Source organism: Muscardinus avellanarius (assembly GCF_963383645.1).
Source record: "Muscardinus avellanarius genome assembly, chromosome: 2".
Taxonomy (NCBI): domain Eukaryota; kingdom Metazoa; phylum Chordata; class Mammalia; order Rodentia; family Gliridae; genus Muscardinus; species Muscardinus avellanarius.
In genome coordinates, this window is record NC_137787.1 from 186,686,745 (window position 1) to 186,707,701 (window position 20,957).

General features: G+C 44.1%; 1 protein-coding gene across 3 annotated transcripts in view; it reads right to left on the reverse strand.

The window, feature by feature from the left end:
- The window catches only part of ABCC4 (ATP binding cassette subfamily C member 4 (PEL blood group)), a gene marked incomplete at both ends in the record, with an annotated part of 289,171 nt that overhangs the window by 54,185 nt on the left and 214,029 nt on the right, over positions 1-20,957 (reverse strand). For all 3 annotated transcript variants that reach the window (XM_080688958.1, XM_080688957.1, XM_080688956.1), the window contains 5 exons: positions 3,477-3,668; positions 4,630-4,730; positions 6,081-6,191; positions 7,778-7,897; positions 13,465-13,615. In XM_080688958.1, coding sequence (XP_080545084.1) covers positions 3,477-3,668; positions 4,630-4,730; positions 6,081-6,191; positions 7,778-7,897; positions 13,465-13,615 — 675 coding nt within the window. The remainder of the gene's footprint in view (positions 1-3,476; positions 3,669-4,629; positions 4,731-6,080; positions 6,192-7,777; positions 7,898-13,464; positions 13,616-20,957) is intronic.

Below are 20,957 nucleotides of genomic sequence, written 5' to 3' on the forward strand. Positions count from 1 at the left end.
AAAGAAGAAAGAAAGAAGGAAAATAATATATAAGCTGGGCTTGGTGGCACACACCTGCAATCCCAGGACTTGGGAGGCTGAGACAGGAAGGTTGCTGCAGGTTTGAGGCCAGCATTGGTGACTTAGTAAAGACCCTCAGCAACTCAGCAAGACCCTGTTTCAAAATAAAGAATTAAAAAAAAAAAGGAATGCCAGCGGGGCATGGCGGCACATGTTTGTAATCACAGTACTCGAGAGGCTGAGACAGGAGGAGCATAGGTTTGAAGCCAGCCTCAGCAACTTAGCAAGGCTCTCTGCAACCTAGTAAAAAAAATATTGGGTTGAAGGTGTAGCTTGTTTTTTTTTTTTTTTTTTTGGTGGTACTGGGGTTCCTGGAAGCCCTTTGGAAACAGGGTCTCCTAAGCCAGCGCTGGCTTTGAACCTGCACGATCCTCCTGCTTCTGCCTCCCAAGCGTGGGGATTACAAGCGTGCGCCACCACACTTGGCCTCTCTGAGGATGTAGCTTGGAGTAGAATGCCTCTGAGTTTAATAATAATAATAATAATAATAATAATAATAATAATAATAATGAGGTAGAATGGCCCTGGGTTCAATTCTCAGTGCAATACATAAAAAAAAAAAAAAAAAGGTCTCTGGTAGAAGACAGAGTCTACTGAAAATCTGCAAAGAAATATATGGAGAGCATTATAAGCTTGCAATTTACAGAATACAGAGGTAAAAAATATCTGTAAGGTAGTACATGGCCCCAGACTCTCTAGAGTCCTATGTTCTGTCCCAAAAGAGCCTGGGGTAACCCAGGAGTTCAATTTCAAGCCGTTGAAGGGATATCTTAGGAATCATGGGTCATGAAAAATTTTAGGAACAACACGATTTCAGATCTCAGGCAAATGGGATTCTGAGCAGGGGCGGGATGCTGGGCGGCCCAGCGAGCGCATCTCTACGAGTCCCCAGAAGACGCAGATGCAGCAGGGGGACCGGGAAAGCAGGCAGAGGAACTGGGAGCTCTGGGCTCTGAGGAAACATTATGCAAAAAAGGAGAAAATGCAGGCAACTAATATTTGTGCACATTATAGCAAGGTCTAGTACACATCTGTAAAAATGTATTTTCCGAGTAATAGCTCTGAGCCAGAAAAAAAATAACAAACCCAAATCAATCTACCTCGAGAGCTAGATAATGCTTTAAAATGGCCCAGTACTCTCTCAAATGATCAAATCAACCGCAAAATCGTCTAAATGAAAAATGCAGCCAGTGTTTAGAATCTAACCAGGAAGCCTAGAGTGGTGTTTACCTCATTTTTGTTCTTTATTTTTATTTCCTATTTCTTCCATGAATTAGAAACTTGCTTAGAACCGATTACATTTTCCTATTTACCGTAACTTCCAGGAATCTCGACAAAATACTGAAAAAATGAGGCTCCATTACTGCTGTGTCGGCACGTTCCCGTGTCCTCCTCTGAGATAATGTCTTTGTCAATCAAACCCAACAGCAAAGGGGTGGCCTGCCCTCCTGGGGCTGGGCACAGGTGCACAGGATGAACCCGGATCGGATGGACACTAGCACAGAGAACGCATTCCGTGACCCACAATCTCTAAATACATAAACTGAGCTAAGGTGACACTGGGTGGACCAAGACACAAAGCAAAAGTCAAGTTATGGCTGGGGGTGGTGGCACACACCTGTAATCTCTGAGGCTGGGAGGCTGAGAAAGAAGGATTGCAGGTTCAAGATGAGCTTCAGTAACCTAGTGCGCCCGTTTCGAAATTAAAAAAACAAAATAAAATAGGACCGGGGCTACAGAGGTAGTATGTCCCTGGGTTCAATCCCCAGCACCACTACTACCACCAGTCCCCCCAAAAGAAAAATGGTAGATTATGGTGGATTGATATGATTCCGCCTTCACACTCAATTTACATGCAAACATTTTAGCATCTCAGATGATCCTATGATTTGGGGGGGGTTTAAGATTGAAGAATATAAATATGGGGGATATGTGTTGTTTTCTAACTTGTACAACAAAGTTTCTTAGGTAATTTGTATTTTGTGGCTTCAAGGGAAATTTAAGACATATGCAAATTACCAGAATTACATTTGCCATGTGAAGATCTGATAAACACATTGTGTGCAAGCAGGCAAGCATCCCTGCAGTCCTGCCAGGAACAGAACCGAGAGACTTGGCTTTCATCATGGCTGCGGCTAATGTTTTGCCTACACAGTTGTCCTCGCCATCCCCAGACCTACAAGGAAGCCGTGGAAATAATTAGGAGCTTGCTTCTGCCAAGTGACTTACTGAAGCTGTTCCCTGTGTGTGTACCCTTTGGGCACTAAGTTGTACATTTATTCTTTCATGTCACAAGGGTATCACTCATTAAATCATGCCTGGGATTAGGCCAATAAATGGGTCCATGGTGGAAAGAATTTAAAAGCAGCAGCTCATAAAGTATTTAGCACTCCAGGGGCTGGGGGTGTGGCAAGTAGTGAAGCACTGACCTAGCTTGCAGGAGGCTGTGGGCTCAATCCCCAGCACGGTAAAAAGAAAGAAGTTTCACACTCCCATCTGCGGGATGGGCTGTTCACGAAGTTGCCTAGTGTGCAGGTTCTGTTATAGGATACTTCCAACCTGCATATATATTCTCATTTCCCTACACTCGCAGCTCCCTGTCCGCAGCAGCCGCCATTTCTCCTCCTGATGGTCATTTGCTGGGAAACAGCGCTGGCTATGAAATGTTCCCTAACCTTAAGATTCAGATCCAGGATACAAACCATGCCATCATGCTTTAAAAAAAAAATCAAATTGTGTTAAAGTACACGTAACATATTTGTACCTTTTTGGAATTAAAGTAAGATAACATAAAATTTGCAACTGAAAGCATCTTTAAGTTATAGGCCAGGGGTATCAATTACTTCCGCGTTGCTGTACAACCATCACCACCATCCATTTCCAGAACGCTTCTCAGCTGTAGAAGCCTGGATTCTGTCTGAACTCCCACTCCTCGCAGCCTCTGGCCACGCTGCTATGAACAGGAGACCTCTGGGTATTGCACAGTCGTGGAATTGTACAGTGCTGCCCTTGTGTCTGCCTTCTTTCACTCAGTGCCCATCTCTGTTATAACCTGTGACATAATTTTCTTCTGGAAACTGAGCTAAATACAGAAGCCCTGGTGACCCGGAGCCGGGGCTGACTTTAGACGTGATGATCAATAACTCAATGTCATATATAGTAGCCCATGTCAGATTAAGCCCCAGACCTGGTATTCAGGGCCCACCAGGCACCATGAAGTGGTTCACGGCATAAAAGAATGAGGAGCTTGCACATCCGCGTTCAGTTTTGGGGGAAGACTTATCTGTCTCGTCACTAATCCAACTTGCTTCCACAGAGGAGCAGAAAGTCTCCTTGACAGGTCTGCGTGGAAGTCAGCAAGTAGACACGGTGCTAAATGTTTAGCTGAAACTCTGAAAGCGGTAAGAGCCACAAACCTTTTCTCTTGATTTAATGAGCGCAGTCAGGTGCTTCAGTACCAGCGGCCCGTCTAAACTGTACGTGAAGTTGACGTTATCAAAGACGATCACTCCTTCGTGGGGCCAGGCCGGCGGCGGGCGTTTCTGGTATTCCCAAGGGGCTTCTTTTTCTAGGTCTGTATATTCTATCACCCTTTCCACGGAAATCATCTGAAAGACACGGCGGCCACAGGGGTTATGCCCAGAGTCTCGTTCATGGCGGTAAGGGGTGGTCAGCAAAATGCTCTGCATTTATACACAGTCGGTCAAGATACCTTGGGTGATAAGAAAAGACCCGTGAGGACTTTGATGATCCACAACCTTTGCTTTTGGCTACTTCCTGCAACACACACTGAATAGAAGGCAAAAGAAAAAGTACTGCGGCCTCCATTTGGTCATCTTCCGATGTAAAACGGCCACGGGCTACGATTAGACAGTCATTGAACCTCAGTATAACAATTCTGCTCTTTGAGAAGAGCAAAAGAGAAAAATTTCACATTAACTTTTCATCTCTCTTTAGGAGAAGGTGTAAATATCTCGAGAAGGAAGTGATTTACATACTGATTAAGCCCTCTGAAACCACGACAACCTGATGCCTCTGAGGAGGATGCTCCCAGAGGGGGCCTGCCCCACCAGGAAGAAACACCGGCAAGCCCAGGCCTCCCGTTCTCTGCTTATCACGTGACAGAAAAGGCTACACCTGGTGCTGGGGGGTCGGGGTGCGGGCAGTGGGGAGACCTATTAATTAAACAGACACGACCTCGAAATATGGAATTCTTCTTTTACCAAGAACGAGGGATTGCTCATTAAGAAACAAAAATAAACAGGCCTCTAAGACATTAGCTTCTATCCTCTCTAGGATTTTAGAACTTCCCTCCTACAGAGACATTTATGACATTTGAAGACAGCTTGTGATGCACATAAAACCTGCTGACATTGCATACATGGGACTGAGAAAAAGATGTATACATTCTATTTTACATTAACTTTAAACAGATGGAGAAGGATCTTAAAAAACTCTGTTCGCTGCGATGTAAAAATAACAGTTTTAATATTTTACATAAGAATGGCTTTTTATGCCATTTAATGGCCAGGAGACATGAAAGTCCAAGCGCGTTCAGATAAACATTACCATATTCTCCACTTCTGCGCTCTGTCGCACGGACCACTGGAACATCCCCATGAGCGTGAGGGCGTAGGACATGGCCAGGCCGACCTTCCCGGCGTCCAGACCTGCGCGAGGAGAAGGGAGGGACACGTCAGCCTCACGCGCACCCGGCGCCCGGCTCCTTCTACTTTACCAAGGGGACTCGGCAAACTGCTTACAATGAGCACGATGGTTAGACTTCGACTATCTGTTGATGTGATCACAACAGACTTTTAAAAACCCACTATGAACAAAGAACCATCATCAAGTGAGTTTATTAATCCCAACAGGATCATCACACATCTGAAAACCAAGCATTCTATACGTGAGGAATAACGTCATTATTCAGACATTCCCCGTTAAAGGTGGTTATGTACTCCCACTTTCCACGTCCAATGTAACCACAGTGGGAAACCACGGATAAAGGAAGCAAAGGGTTCTGAAACACAAGGCTTTTGAGTAGCAGTTTACAATTCTCCTTGTTCTATTATTTTTATTACTATTTTGGCACTGGGAATTGAATGCAGGGGCAATCTACTTCCCAGCTACACCCCCAGCCCTTTTTATTTTGAAAGGCCTAGCTAAGTCACTGAGAGTCTCACTAAGTTACTGAGGCCGGCCTTGAACCTGCAATCCTCCTGTCTCAGCCTCCCAAATACTAGAATTCATGTTCTACCGGGCCTCGTCTCCTTGTTCTTTTGGTGGTACTCAGGATTGAACCCAGAGGCATTCTACTTTCAAACTTCACCCGTAGCCCGATTTTATTTCTTACTTGGAAAACAGGATCTTGCTAGGTTGATCAGAGTCTCGCTACTTGCTGAGGCTGTCCTAGCACCTGTGATCCTCCTGTCTCAGCCTCCCAAATACTGGGATTACGGGTGTGGGGACCATGCACAGCACTCCTTGCTCTGTTATTCAATACTGTCACTCAGTCATTTACCGAGGAAGCATTGGGGAGGGGGGTTTATGCCACACCTACGTGCCTGGTACCCATCGGGGAGGGATGATGCTGATTTCTCCCGCTCGGAATCTCTCTCAACCTAGTGCACCGGCTCCCGTACCAACAAATCCCAAAGCCCTACGCCGGACAGAATGCCGAAGAGTAAACTTAGTTCCGCACGCCCTCCGCCAGGGCCAGGAATGCGGAGAATGTCACTTGCACAGGCCTCGGCGCACGCAAGGAAAGATAAAAGGGAGCCGTCAAGACCCAGTGCCTCCTCTAAACGGGGCACACTGTGGAATCACACCCACCCGACACCCTGTAAGCGCCTCCATACACACTATTAGGACAGTGTGTATTAAGTACGTATTAGTGTGTATTAGTATAGGCCGTTAGACCGACCGTTTGACAGGGTGTCAAGAGTTTAATTTAATCACTGTAAACACAGCTATAAATTGTAATTGTGCCATAAATAGCGATCCACATCTGCACTTACTTCCAGCCAGAATCAGGGACCCAAAGGCGACGATGGTGACGAAGATGGCGCAGATGGCGTCCAGACGCACGGCCAGCCAGCGCGACGTCGTCAGAAACAGGAACCAAGCCTCTGGATTTGTGGGCCACAAAAAGCACGGTGGTCAGTACAAGCACCGTGCGGCGAGCGCGAGGGGCAGCAAAGTGTCTGCACGGAGTGGGACAGCAAAGGTGCCCGCCTGAGCAGCTGGAAGATGCCAGAAAGCTGGGCAGTAGAAGGCAAGGTACGGGAAACTACGGGAAACGTCGGCAACGCTACGGCGGCCTTCTGGGAAAATGCGGTAAAATACACAACCCGGAGGTGATGTACAGAAAAGGAGTCGTAGTAAAGAGACTGGAGAAATGGTCTCCAGCGTCTTTCTTGCCACACTGGGCCGTCGGGCCAAGTTCACCAGCTCAGAGTTGACGGCTCCCAACAGCAGAGAGTGCAGCTCTCAGTTTGCTCCAGCACTTTCCATGCTTATTAAAGGGCTCTGAGCACAGGGGACAATGCTTAAGGGCTACATTTAACCTGACCAGCCTGTAAAACAATCAGCGTGGTGTGTGTGTGTGTGTGTGTGTGTGTGTGTGTGTGTGTGTTACTACAGATCAAAACCAGGGGACTTCTGCCTCTGAGCTACACCCCCAGCCTTCTGTATTTTTTATTTTGAGATAGGGTCTCACTAAGTTACCAAGTACTGGCCTCAAACCACGATCTTCTTGTCTCAGCCTCCCAAGTACTGGTGCTACAGGTGTGCACCACATCTGCCTTACACGTAGTTCATTTATTTTTTTTATTTATTTTTGTGGCACTGGGGGTTGAATCTAGGGCCATTCTATTTCTGAGCTCTACTTTTTAGTTTTTTTATTTGGAAACAGGGCCTTGCCAAGTTGCTGAGGCTGGCTATGAACCTGTGATGCTCCTGCCCCGGCCTCCCAAGTACTGCAATTAAAGGCATGCATCACCGTGCCTGGCTTAGGCGTAGCTCTCAATGTACCATTTAGATATCAGAATACAATAAAGATTGGAAAGACAGGCTGGGACTTTAGAGATGTTGAGGAAATTCTGAAATTCTTAAAAAAAGAAAAAGAAAAAAGCTTGCTGGGTGTGGTGGCGCACGCTTGTAATCCCCGCGCTTGGGAGGTGGAGAAAGGAGAATCGCGCAAGTTTCCAAAAATAATTAAAAAAAGTATAAAATAGATCTGAGAGTGTAGCCCAGAGGTAGAAGAGCTTCCAAGAACCCCAGTACCACCAAAAAAAAAAAAAAAAAAAAAAAAAGCTTGGCTTGGTGGATAGAGCGGATTTCTTCAGCCATTGCTGCTGCCCTCTGCTCTCTGGCAGCCTGTGGCTGTGGACCCAGGGGGCTCATTGGGTGTTCTTCTGGCGCTAACAGGACCGCAGCCACGAGCTGACGACCGGCCCGTGTTGCTACTGCAGCAAAGGCGAGTTGTGGAGCAGGACCCGGGCACGCAAAGCCTGGCGCTCTGCGAAGATGTCTGCAGACGCCTGCCCACGGGACAGAGCCACAGGCACAGAGACGGGGGGACCACAGTAGCCAGTCGGAGGCAGCCAGGAAGTGCAGAGGGGCTGAAGCTCAGGGCAGTGTGCACGGGCAGCCCGACCACCCTCCTGAGGCCAACGATCCCAGCCGCTGAATCCGTTTCCAGACAGAAACGCACCTGAATGCAAGTCTTGGTGTGCATCGAACAGCTCCTGGAACCTCTCTTCAGCTCTGTACGCGCGGATGGTCCAGAGCCCCTGGAGGGAAGACGATAAGTGGGAGAACACAGGACTCCGCGCTGCAGAAACAGAGACACAGACACAGACGGGAGGCTCAGCGAGGCCAGGAGCGAGGAGACCGGCGGCCCCGTGCTGTGGCCGCGCGTCCGCCCAGCGGCTCAGGGCTGCTCGGCGGGCTTCAGTGTTCTAGCCATACTGAGCGCTCTGAAGAGGACCCGCGTATCGACCCTCAGCCCCCTGGTCAAGCTAAACCACGCCTCACCTTAAGGAAATGGAAACGCAAGTTTCTCTGCTCGACCCCACCTCTGACCAAATTCAGATCGATTTCCTTTTTCTTTACCATCTCATCCTTCAAGGTTCTTTTTTCCATCTTCTTCCCAGATATCTTGTTGGGCAGATATTATTTCTCACTGTTTTTGAGCCAGCGGCATTTTGCGGAGTGTACTAGAGATTGAATTCAGGGGCGTTCCACCCCCGAGCCAAGCCCCAGCCCTATTTTATTTTTAATTTTGAAATAAGAGCTTACTAAGATGGTGAGGCTGGCCTAGAACCTGAAATCTTTCTTAGTCCCCCCCACCCCCAAGTGTTAGGATGATAGGCGTGCACCACCACACTTGGCTCCAGAAGCATTTTTAAAACAATGCTGTAGTCAGGTGTGGTGGTGCATGCTTGTAATTCCAGTACTTGGGAGGCTGGGACAGGAGGATCATACGTTTGAGGACAGCCTCAGTAAGTAGTGAGACTTCCATCAACTTATGGAGACCCTGTTTCAAAGTAAAAATAAAATAGGGCTCGAGGTGTAACCTGGAGGTGGGATGGGCCTGGGTTCAATCCCCAGTAATACACATGCACACACACACGCACACACACGCAACACACTAATGACAATGATGATGATGATGATAATAGAATAGAATAGAATAGGGCTGGGGGTGTAGCTCAGAGGTAGAATGCTCCTGGGTTCAATCCCAACACCATACATAAAAACAAAACTCTAATTTTGTTAGCGTACTAAATCACACAGATTTTTTTTGTGTGTGTGGTACTGGGAATGAAACACAGGGGCATTCTACCTCCAAGCTGCACCCCTTAGTTCTACTTTTTATTCTTTATTGTGAAACAGGATCTCACTAAGTTGCAAAGGGCCTCACTAAGTAGCTGAGGCTGGCCTCTAACCACTATCCTCCTGTCTCAGCCTCCCAAACACTGGGGTTACAAGCATGTGCCACTACGCCTGGCTAACCACACTGCCAATTATAATGAGCTAATGTCTTTCCTCACCTTTAACTATTAATTTAGGGGCGGGACAAGCCATTGTATCCCAGTAACTAGAATAACAGCTGGCACAGGACAGGCTCTCGGCGAGCCAAGCAGACAGTGTCACCCCTGAAACCTGGAGAAATCTTCCTCCGCCCATCAGTGTGAGTAGAGTCTTTTATGGCCACCATGCACTTAGATGTCACACTGCACTTGTGCCCGGGACCTGCCCAGCCAAGACATCTCTGGACTTGACTTTAGCTCAAAGAGCCTGAATGGTGTCATTATAACCGCTGGAGATTTGTCCTGATGTGTGAAGGTCACTCTGCCACCGCCCTCACCCTTCCAGAACCTGCCTGCAGCCTGGGTATCTTGGCATCATAACAGAATTTACAAAGGCAGGTTATCGCCGGGCGCGGTGGCGCACGCTGGTAATCCCCGCGCTCGGGAGGCAGAGACAGGAGGATCGCGCAGGTTCGAAGCCAGCCGCGCGCGCTGGCTTAGGAGACCCTGTTTCCAAATAAAAATGTAAAAATAGGTCTGGGAGTGTAGCCCGGAGGTAGAAGGGCTTCCAGGAACCCCAGTACCACCAAAACAACAACAACAACAAAAAAGTAAAAAGGCAGATTATCCCTTGTGTATCTTCACATTGATTTGGGGCGTGATGTCTGGCCTGGCCATGAGTTCTGAGTGCATTGCATCCTGTGCACTGGGGCCCAGCCCTGCACATGGGTGTGTGTGTGTGTGTGTGTGTGTGTGTGTGTGTGTGTGTGTGGCACGTGTGTGTGTTTTCCCTGACACTCTATCCTGCACTGTGAATGACGCTATGCTGGGGTAAGGGTGTGTGAGGAACACCAGACCCCGCACACTGTCTCTAACACCTCTGGAGTGAGTCATTTGGTCAGATAGAAGCTCAGGGTTGACCCGTCATGGATTTATCTCGTGGTGGCTAGGTCCAGTAGTGTGCAGCTGGAGGAGGTCAGTTCTTGGGGCGTGTGCCTGTGTCTCGAGTCCCCAGCCTGCTGGCTCCCTTTGCTTCTGATCTCCATGATGTGAGAACAGAGGTCAGCACTCTCCCGCTCTCTCTTTGCTTCCCACGCCATGCCCTGAGATCCGTGGTCCCCAGCCTCACACACACTGGACCAGAAATCTTCAAGTAAACCGTGAGCAAATCATTCCTCCTTCCTCTAAGTTGTGAGGTCATGTTTTAGATGACAGCAGTGAGAATACTGACTAATTGCAGTATGGGTCAGAAATACCGGGGAATCACTATCACCTGCCCACGTCTTCCAGAAGATCTGTTGGGAAAACATGGAATGTTTGGGAGAGGTAATCTATCTTCCAGGAGGCTGTTTATAAAACAACCAGAGGAGGAAAACTGAACTCCCTGGAGCATGTGACTGTGTGCCCTGACAGATGTGCAAAGGGGCTCTGTAATGTCCAGAAGATGCTGGGATGCTTGTGTGCTAAGACGCAGAACTGCCTCACAAGCAGAGTCTACACTACAAGGGGGAAGGAAGCAGACTAAGTGTGAGACGCCTCAGTCAGCAGGAGGTGGCACAGCCCAGGCCCTTCCCTGCCACGACATATGACCAGGACACTAGTCATTAGGAGCCCTCTCTTGAGACACTGATCTCAGAAAGAAAACCTTCCCGACCACAGATTTACCTACCAACCAAGACGTGAGCTAACATTTCCCCTGGACTCTGGTGCAGGCAGAGCACCCGGGTGATTCCTGGCCATCCAGCTGTGTTTGTGGTCACACTCTGTCATTCTTTCTTCATTATACAGAGTAGCTTTTGAATCGTTATTTATTTTAGCTTCCTTTAACTTTGTACTTTTAAAATGGTGACACGAGTATAAAAGGATTGAGTTCATGCTCTAAATAAGAGGGGAGCTCTGCAGAGGCCTCTGCTATCAACTCAGGGGACTCCCAACTGCCCCTGGAGCTTAGTTGCTCTGCAAAGGGAATGGTCACAGGGATAACCAAGTACCAGAGTACCAGGAGTCTAGCTCCAGCTGGGCATCGTGGCACATGCCTGTAACCCCAGCTACTCAGGAGGCTAAGGCAGGAAGATCACAGGTTTGAAGTCGGCCTGAGGAACATGGGGAGCCTATGTTTCAATATAAAAATAAAAAAGGGCTGAGGGATGTAGCTCAGTGGTAGAGTACTTCTGGGTTCAAATCCCAGTGCTGAAAAATAAATAAATAAATAAATAAATAAATAAATAAATAAATAAATAGGTGAGGGGAGCTCCAGAATGCCCTGAGAACGCACTAGAACTGTTCTCCGGTCTCTCTTTACACAGAACACTATTCCACCACAAGCCACGCCTGCAGAGCACTACACACATGTGGACAGTGGCACTCTGCTTTCTTTCTGAAATACCTTGCAAGACAAGAACTCACGGCTGCTTAGCTGGTTCCCCAGGTGACTGAAAAAAAAATTATAGCTTTTATGAACTGTCTGTCACCTGTTCTTCTTTATGCAGACACTTATGGTGCATGCCTGTAATCCCAGTATTTGGGAGGCAAAGATAGGAGAGTCACGGGTTGGAGGCCACCAGCCTCAGCAATTTTGTGAGACTCTTAGCAACCTATTAAGAGCTTGTTTCAAAACAAAAATATACTAAGAGCTTGAAGGCATAGATTGGAGGTAGAATGCTCTTGGCTTCAATCCCTAATACTGCACATAGACACACACATGGATGCATACATACACACACACACACACACACACACACACACACACACCCCTTCTTTTGTCATGATAAACTACACTCCTTCCACACAGTATATCCTGGGATCCATGTCACTCAGTGTCTCTTTCTGGCTTGGCTTTCAGAAGGCTGACCTGTATTCAACTGGGATAACTACCCATCTCAGAGCTTTGCTTCCTTCTTTACTTTTTGGCTGCCTTCCTTATACTTTAAAGAAAAATAATGATCTTACTATTCTTCTGGTTTTTAATTTCACTAATAATGAAATCCACTAGTTTATGCATTCATAATTAGATGAGCTCTGGATGGCTTCATCCTTTGTGACTGCCTGTAGAACAGGGTGATTAAACATGAAATGCTTTCCCGGGTTCCCTAAAACTCAGAAAAGTTGACTACAGCAATAGACTAAACGCATTCTGATCTGATCCTTCTCCTTGTGGTCTCCAAAGGGGATTATTTCAAGTATCTGTGTTTTCCAACAGCCTGGAAAGAAAATGCCCAGTGTGGCATGACATCAAGTATCACTGACAATGAAGAGAAAACTAAAAATGACAATGCTTATATTTCCAAAATATTTAACAACAGCAACTTATTATCAATAAGTAAAAATCATGTGTGTGTGTGTATGTGTGTGTGTGTGTGTGTGTGTGTGTGTGTGTGTGTGGTACTAGGGATTGAATCTAGGAGTGTTCTACCTCTGAGCAACACCTCCAGCCCTACTTTTTATTTGGTACTGGGGATGGAACCCAGCGAGCATTCTACCTCCGAGTTACACCCCCGGCCATATATTTTTATTCTTTATTTTGAAACAGGGTCTCACTGAGTTGCAAAGGTCCTCACTAAGTAGTAGCTGAGGCTGGCTGTGAACCCATGATCTTCCTGTCTCAGCCTCCCAAATGCTGGGATTACAAGCGTGCGCCACCACTTCCAGTGGAGACCCTGTTTCAAAATAAAGAATAAAAAAAAATAGAGCTGGGGGTATAGCTTGAAAGTAGAATGCCCCTGGGTTCCATTCCTAGCACCACAAGAAGGAAGGAAGGAAGGAAGGAAGGAAGGAAGGAAGGAAGGAAAGAAAGAAAGGGAGGGAAAAAGAAAAAGAAAACACCAGGGTCTCACTAAGTTGCTGAGGGCACTGACAGATATGGCTGCAAAACTTTGATCCTCCTGTCTCAGCCTCCAAAGTACTGGGATTACAAATGTGTGCCACCACACACAGCTAAAATTATATTTTTTAAACATATAACTTCTGACATTTGTGTATACTTTTGACACCTCTTTCTTTCCTTTCTAGTAGCTTCAGAAAGGAAAAAAAAAAAAACCTGATTAATTTGCTTCTAAATGAGTCCCAGGGCGTGCTGAATATTTCATTCTTGAGAGAAATGTTTGAGTGCCCGCTCTGTGCATGTGGGGAAGTGCGCCATGAACAAGAGAGAAAGTGTCTCCGTCTTCGTGGCACCTTCCAATGGACTAATTTTCAGCATCTAAATTGCAAAGCGTTACCTGCAGGGCCGTGCTCACCCACGATAGACCATGTTCCATTACCTGATGTTAGCAAAGGGAGATGTTCTGGAAGTCAGACCTCCTTAATCTTGATATAAACGCAAGCTTGGCCACATCACCCCACCCCACCTGGGGCCCTGGGTACTCACTTGTAGCTTCTAGGCGTTTGACGTCCCTTGACGTTTCTAAGAAATATCGCCGGAGAAACAAGAAAATGATGGCTAGAGGGAACAAGGGGATGGCGATCCAGGGGATGACTGCCACAGCCACCGACACCACGCTGATCACAAGCAACAATGTCTGCAAGAGCAGAGAGAGAGACGGAGCCTCCTTATCAAGGATTCGTTTTAATAGCAGACTGGAGCGGGTTGCCCTGGATCGGTAGCACCAAACCAAATGCTTTCAGTAGTTGAAGCGATCTGACACTTCCTTGTCAATGCATCACTAACTATCAAGGGAAATCTAAAAGCTGGATTTTATATACTAGTGAATCAGAGGAAATTAAACCATATCCATTGGCCTTCTTGGTGCAAGCAAGCATCCCAATTTGGACGATGGGATGGCGAAGGTAGAGGACCTGTCCCCACCACCTATGAGAGGCACGTCTGATGCACGCTTAGACCCCAGAAAGATGCAGCCCAGTGAGCAGATGTTGCCAACAAACCACCCTCACATCTCAATGCACTGTTAATGCGGTATGCGGAAGCAATCAAGGAAGAAAATGATGCTTATGAGCAACGTTAAACTGTTTACTGTCTTAAAATGCCCAATAAAAATAGTTTAAAAAAAAAAAAGCTGGTGGGGCTAGGACTAGCCTTCGCCCGCCCGGGAGTGTTGAATTTCGAGGCACTCAGGATGGGCGTGCTCCCGAGACGGAAAGACATCCCCCCCTGGGTCAAGGTTCCTGACGACCTAAGGGATCCAGAGGTGTTCCAGATCCAGACACGACTGCTGGAGGCCGTATTTGGCCGCCACGGATCTCGCATTCCTTACATCGAGCAAGTGAGCAAGGCCATGATCGAGCTGAGGGCTCTAGGGTCTTCCGACCTCACCCAGGTCATGGTTTACTTATGAAAGCCAGAAGAGCTTGGAGTAACATATTCCAAACTCTGAGAGAAAACAATTTCCAGCCAAAAATTTCCTACCCAGCAAAACTATCCATCAAATTAGATGGGGAAATAAGAAGCTTACATGACAAACAGCAACTGAAGGAATTTATGTCTTTAAAACCAGCGCTAGAGAAAATACTCAAGGAGATTAACTGCAAAGAGGAAATGGGTAATTCACGCCAGAACCAAAGAAACAAGAATCCCCATCCAGCAGACAACTAAGCAAAGAAGAATAAACAGTATCTCAAACAGAAATAAGATCTTAACATGTTGGGAATTAAAAATTATCTCTCTATAATCACACTGAATGTAAACGGCCTCAACTCCCCAAAAAAAAGACATAATGTGGCAAAATGGATTAAAAGCCAGAATCCATCCATCTGCTGCTTACAAGAAACACACCTCACAAGTAAAGATAGGAACAAACTCAAGGTAAAGGGCTGGAGCAAGGTAATCCATGCTAATGGTACTCGAAGACAAGCAGGAGTAGCAACTATGATATCAGACAAGTTAGACTTCAAACCCAAACTTATTAGAAGAGACAAAGAAGGTCACATTTTACTGGTAAAAGGAATAGTCCAGCAAGAGGAAATAACAATAATCAACATCTATGCCCCAAACATAGGGGCAGCTACTTTCATAAATCAAACTCTTTGTGACATGAAGCCACACATAAATCCCAACACAATAATACTGGGAGACTTCAACACACCTCTCACAATACTAGACCGATCTTCCAGACAAAGGGTCAGTAAAGATGTCTCAGAACTAAGAACACCATTAACCAAATGGACCTTTTGGACACATATAGAATATTTCACCCAACTACAGCAGAGTTTACATTTTTCTCAGCTGCTCATGGAACCTTCTCCAAAATAGATCACATCCTGGGACACAAAATGAGCACTAGCAAATTTAAAAAATGTTACATACTTCCCTGTGTCATTTCAGACCATAATGGAATGAAACTAGAAATCAACTATAAGAAGACCCAGAGAAACAACATAAACATGTGGAGACTGAACACCACACTTCTGAATGAAGAATGGGTCATAGAAGATGTAAGAGGTGAAATCAAGAAATTTGTAGAAACAAATGAAAATAAAGAAACAACATATCAAAACCTCTGGGACACTTTGAAGGCAGTATTAAGAGGAAAATTTATAGCACTGAGTGCTCACATAAGAAAAACAGAAAATCTTCAAATAAATAGCCTTATGACACACCTCAAAGCCCTTGAAAAGCAGGAACAATTGAACCCCAAAGCCAGCAGAAGACGGGAAATTATTAAAATTAGAGCAGAAATTAATGAAATAGAGAATAAAAAAAATACAGAAAATCAACAAAACCAAAAGCTGGTTTCTTGAAAAAATTAACAAGATTGATAAACCACTAGCCAACCTAACTAAAAAAAAGAGAGAATCAACCCAAATTATGAAGATAAGGGATGAAAAAGGAGACATTACTACTGACAGCGTAGAAATCCAGAGGATTATCAGAAACTACTTTGAAAAACTATACTCCAACAAAATGGAAAATCTGGAGGAAATCGACAACTTCCTAGATAAATACAACCTTCCTAAACTGAGTCAAGAAGATATAGAACACTTAAACCAACCAATAACAAACAAAGAGATTGAAATAGCAATAAAGAGCTTACCATCAAAGAAAAGCCCAGGACCAGATGGTTTCCCAAGTGAATTCTATAAAACCTTTATAGGAGAACTAATCCCAATACTACTCAAACTATTTCGGGAAATAGAAAAAACCGGGACTCTCCCAAATACATTCTATGAAGCCAACATCACACTAATACCCAAACCGAATAAAGACAGTTCAAGGAAGGAAAACTACAGGCCTATATCTCTGATGAACTTGGATGCAAAACTATTAAACAAAATACTAGCAACACGCATTCAAAACCACATCAAGAAAATCATTCACCATGACCAGGTAGGGTTCATCCCAGGGATGCAAGGCTGGTTCAATATACGAAAAACAATCCACGTAATTCATCATATAAACAGAATCAAAGACAAAAACCACATGATCATCTCAATAGATGCTGAAAAAGCATTTGATAAAATTCAACATCCATTTATGATAAAAACACTGCAGAGAATTGGAATAGAAGGAACATATCTCAACATTATTAAGGCAATCTACAATAAGCCCACCGCCAACATCATATTAAATGGGGAAAAACTTCAAGAATTTCCCCTAAAAACTGGAACGAGACAAGGATGTCCACTATCACCACTTCTCTTCAATATAGTACTAGAGACTCTAGCCAGAGCAATAAGGCAAGAAAAGGAAATCAAAGGAGTACAAATAGGAAAAGAAGAACTTAAGCTTTCACTATTTGCAGATGACATGATACTATATTTAGAAAACCCAACAAACTCAACCAAAAGGCTTATAGAACTGATCAACAAATTCAGCAAGGTATCTGGATACAAAATCAATCTTAAAAAATCAGAAGCTTTCCTGTACACCAACCATAAATCCACTGAAAAAGAAATTCAGAAAACACTTCCACTCAGGATCTCCCACAAAAAAATAAAATACCTAGGAATAAACTTGACCAAGGAAGTAAAAGATCTCTACAAAGAAAATTATAAAACACTGAAAAAAGAAATCGAAGAAGATCTTAGAAGATGGAAAGACCTTCCATGTTCATGGATTGGCAGAATTAATATCATTAAAATGGCCATCGTCCCAAAAGTGATCTACAGATTTAATGCAATGCCCATTAAACTACCAAGATCATTCCTCACAGACATAGAAAAATCAGTCCTTAAATTTATCTGGAATAACAAAAAGCCCAGAATAGCCAAGGTAGTTCTCAGCAACAAAAACCACGCAGGAGGAATCACAATACCTGACTTTAAACTATACTACAAAGCCATTGTAATAAAAACAGCATGGTACTGGCAAAAGAACAGATATATAGACCAATGGAGCAGAATAGAAGACCCAGAAACAAGTCCACACACTTTCAGCCAATTGATTTTTGACAAAGGGGCCAAAAACATACACTGGAAAAAAGATAGCCTCTTCAACAAATGGTGTTGGCAAAACTGGTTAACCATATGCAGAAAATTGGATGTTAATCCCACTTTTTCACCCTGCACAAGAGTCAATTCAAGATGGATTAAAGACTTGGAAATCAAACCAGAGAGCTTGGAGCTCCTTGAAGAGGGCATAGGTCCAACACTACAACACATAGGCACAGACAAACATTTCCTCAACAAGACCCCAAAGGCACAACAAATTAAAAGGCGAATCAATACATGGGATTGCATGAAACTGAAGAGCTTCTGTTCAGCCAAGGAAACTATCAAGAACCTCAATCGAGAGCCAACAGAATGGGAGAAGATTTTTGCCACCTACACCACTGATAGAGGACTAATATCTAGAATATACAGAGAACTCAAGAAACTCAACACTAAGAAAACAAAGCATCCAATAACAAAATGGGCAAATGAACTAAATAGACACTTCACAAAAGAAGAAATTCAAATGGCCAATAAATGCATGAAAAAATGCTCAACATCACTGGCAATCAGAGAGATGCAAATCAAAACTACCCTGAGATTTCACCTAACTCCAACTAGAATGGCCATCATTCAAAACACAAACAACAACAGATGCTGGCGAGGATGTGGAGAAGTGGGAAATCTAAGACATTGTTGGTGGGATTGCAAATTAGTGCAACCACTTTGGAAAACAGTATGGAGAATCCTCAGAAGAATGGGAACAAACCTTCCATTTGATCCAGCAATACCACTGTTGGGTATCTACCCAAAAGAAAAGAAACCAAACTACCAAACTAATGCATGTGTATCTATGTTCATAGCTGCACAATTCACCATAGCCAAACTATGGAACCAGCCAAGATGTCCATCAACAGATGAATGGATTACAAAACTGTGGGATATGTACACAATGGAATTTTACTCAGCCATCAAAAAAAACTCAATTACATCATTTTCAGGGAAATGGATGGAACTGGAGGACATTATGCTAAGTGAGATTAGTCAGGCACAAAAAATAAGAAATCAGATGCTTTCCCTAATAAGTGAGAGTTAGGGAGAAATGGGTCATAGGAGGAACTCTTGGAAGAGGATCAGTAACTTTTAACTCTGTTTACATTGTATTTGGATATACAATATTTTTTTTATTTTTTTAGGGAGTTTATTTACTCTTTTGTTGCCTGTGCCATTGAAATCATATCCAAGAAATCACTTCCAATTTCAATGTTGTGAGGTTTTATGACCCAGATTTTCTTCTAAAAGCTTATAGTATTAAGATTTATATTTAGGTCTTTTATCTATTTTGAGTTAATATTTGTATATGTGTTAGGTAAGGGTCCAATTTTATTCTTTTTCATTTATTATTATTTTTCAACAATATTTAGTTAAAAGACTAGTATTTCCTCCACCAAAAGTTCATGGAAACCTTGTCAAAAATAACTTGACAATGTATGGAAGAATTTATCTCTGGGCTTTTATTTAGCTCCAATGGTTTATATATCTGCCTTTAGAACAGTACTACACTGTTTCAATTATTGTAGCTTTATATGGTTTGAAATCAGAAAATATACATCTTCTAGCTTTGTTCTTCTTTGAGACTGTTTTGGGTATCTAGAGTCCATATTCCATATCAGGATAGATTTTTTCTGAAAAATAAATAAATAAATGTATGATAGTTTCACCTAAAAAAAAAAAAAGAAAAAAATATTCTCTGGTAAGAAAGAAAGCAAAAAGAAATATTGAAATGTTATCTTTAAGTCATCAAAAGTTTGGTACCAGACAAATGAAACTGTTATGTGAGATTATCAATGTTAATATTGTATAAATTGCTATAATACTAGATGTCAACCAGTAAGCCAAGCGTGGGAAGGAGGGATGGGGAGGGAATGGGGTGGGGATCGTGGAAAAAAAAAAAAAAAGCTGGGTATGGGGGCGCACGCTTTTAATCCCAGCATTTGGGGGGCTGAGACAGGAGGATCGTGGTTGGAGGACAGCCTCAGCTACTTAGTGAGGCCCTTTGTAACTCAATGAGACCCTGTTTCAAAATAAAGAATAAAAAATAGGGCTAGACGTGTAGCTTGGAGGTAGAGTAGCTTGGAGGTAGAGTGCGCCCCTGGGTTCCATTTCCAGTACTGCAAAAAAAAAAAGTTAGAAAAATAATTCACTATTTCATTGCTAGTTCTGATGGCAAACATCCCCATAGCATTGAAGAAATGACTCAATTTTCTATACTAGTTGACAGAGAAAGGTACCATGCCCCTGCCATCTGAAATACCAAAGAGTAGATTAACACTGCATGAGGTCTGGCTTGTGTCCAACATCTGAAGGATTTCACTTGCTCTATCTAGTTTCATCCTCACATCCAATCTAAGTAGCCAGGATTATCACCTCCATTCATAAAGGAGGAAACCGAGGCTCGGGGAGTAGGGATGACTCAAGATCGGCTCATCCAGAGTCGACTCTGCTCGCTACTCCTCTGCACGATGCTACGCACATCCCATACATCGACAAGACTCATCCTTGAAAAAATAATACCTCAAACATAGTACTTTAACCATCTCTCCCTTTCTCCAAATTTCCTTATTTTGGTGGGTTTCTTTTTCTTTCTATTTTGGCGGTACTGGGGGTGGAACCCAGGGGGCTTTCTACCTCCAGGCTACACTCCTAGACCTATTTTTTAGACTTTATTTGGAAACAGAGAGCCTCACTAAGTAGCTGAGGCTGGCTTCGAACCTGCGCAATCCTCCTGTCTCAGCCTCCCAAGCGCGGGGATTACGAGCGTGCGCCACCACGCCCAGCTTTTGGTGGGTTTCTTATGGCTGTAGCTGGTCTCTCCCATGAGCTAATCGGTCCTAGACTCCCAGCGACTTAGGGACCAGCATCCAGCTCAGTGCAAGAGGCAGAGCAAGCATTACAAGGTCAGAAGTTGCTTGCTAATGAACACACTAATACTTGCTGACTTAAGAAATACTCTTTCAAGTTAAAAGAAAGATAAGTTTTAAGTTCTTGAAGCAAAATGACTTTAAAAAAAGAGAGAAAGCCAACCTTAATCGGTATATATAACCTCAGTATACAAACTGAGAGGTGACTACTTTACATGTTCAATATACGCATTTGAATGCTGGTAAGAAACATAGCTTAGCGTGGTGGTGCACACTTGTAGTCCCAGCGTTTGGGAGGCTGAGACAAGAGGACAGTAGGTTTGCGGCCAGCCCCAGTTATTTAGTGAGGCCCTCAACAATTTAGTGAGAACCTGTTTCAAAACAAAGAATAAAAATTAGGGCTAGGGGGGCATAGCTCAGAGGTAGAATGCCCCTAAATTCCATCTCCAGTATTGTAAAAATAAATAAATAAATAAATAAATAAATAAATAAATAAATAAATAAAATCTCCTAGGAAAACTCTCCTCTAGAATTAATACTGTATTCTAATATTACATGTTTTAACATATTCTCATAAGTAGGATTTTAATTACAAGAACCTGTTTGCCTGTTTGGT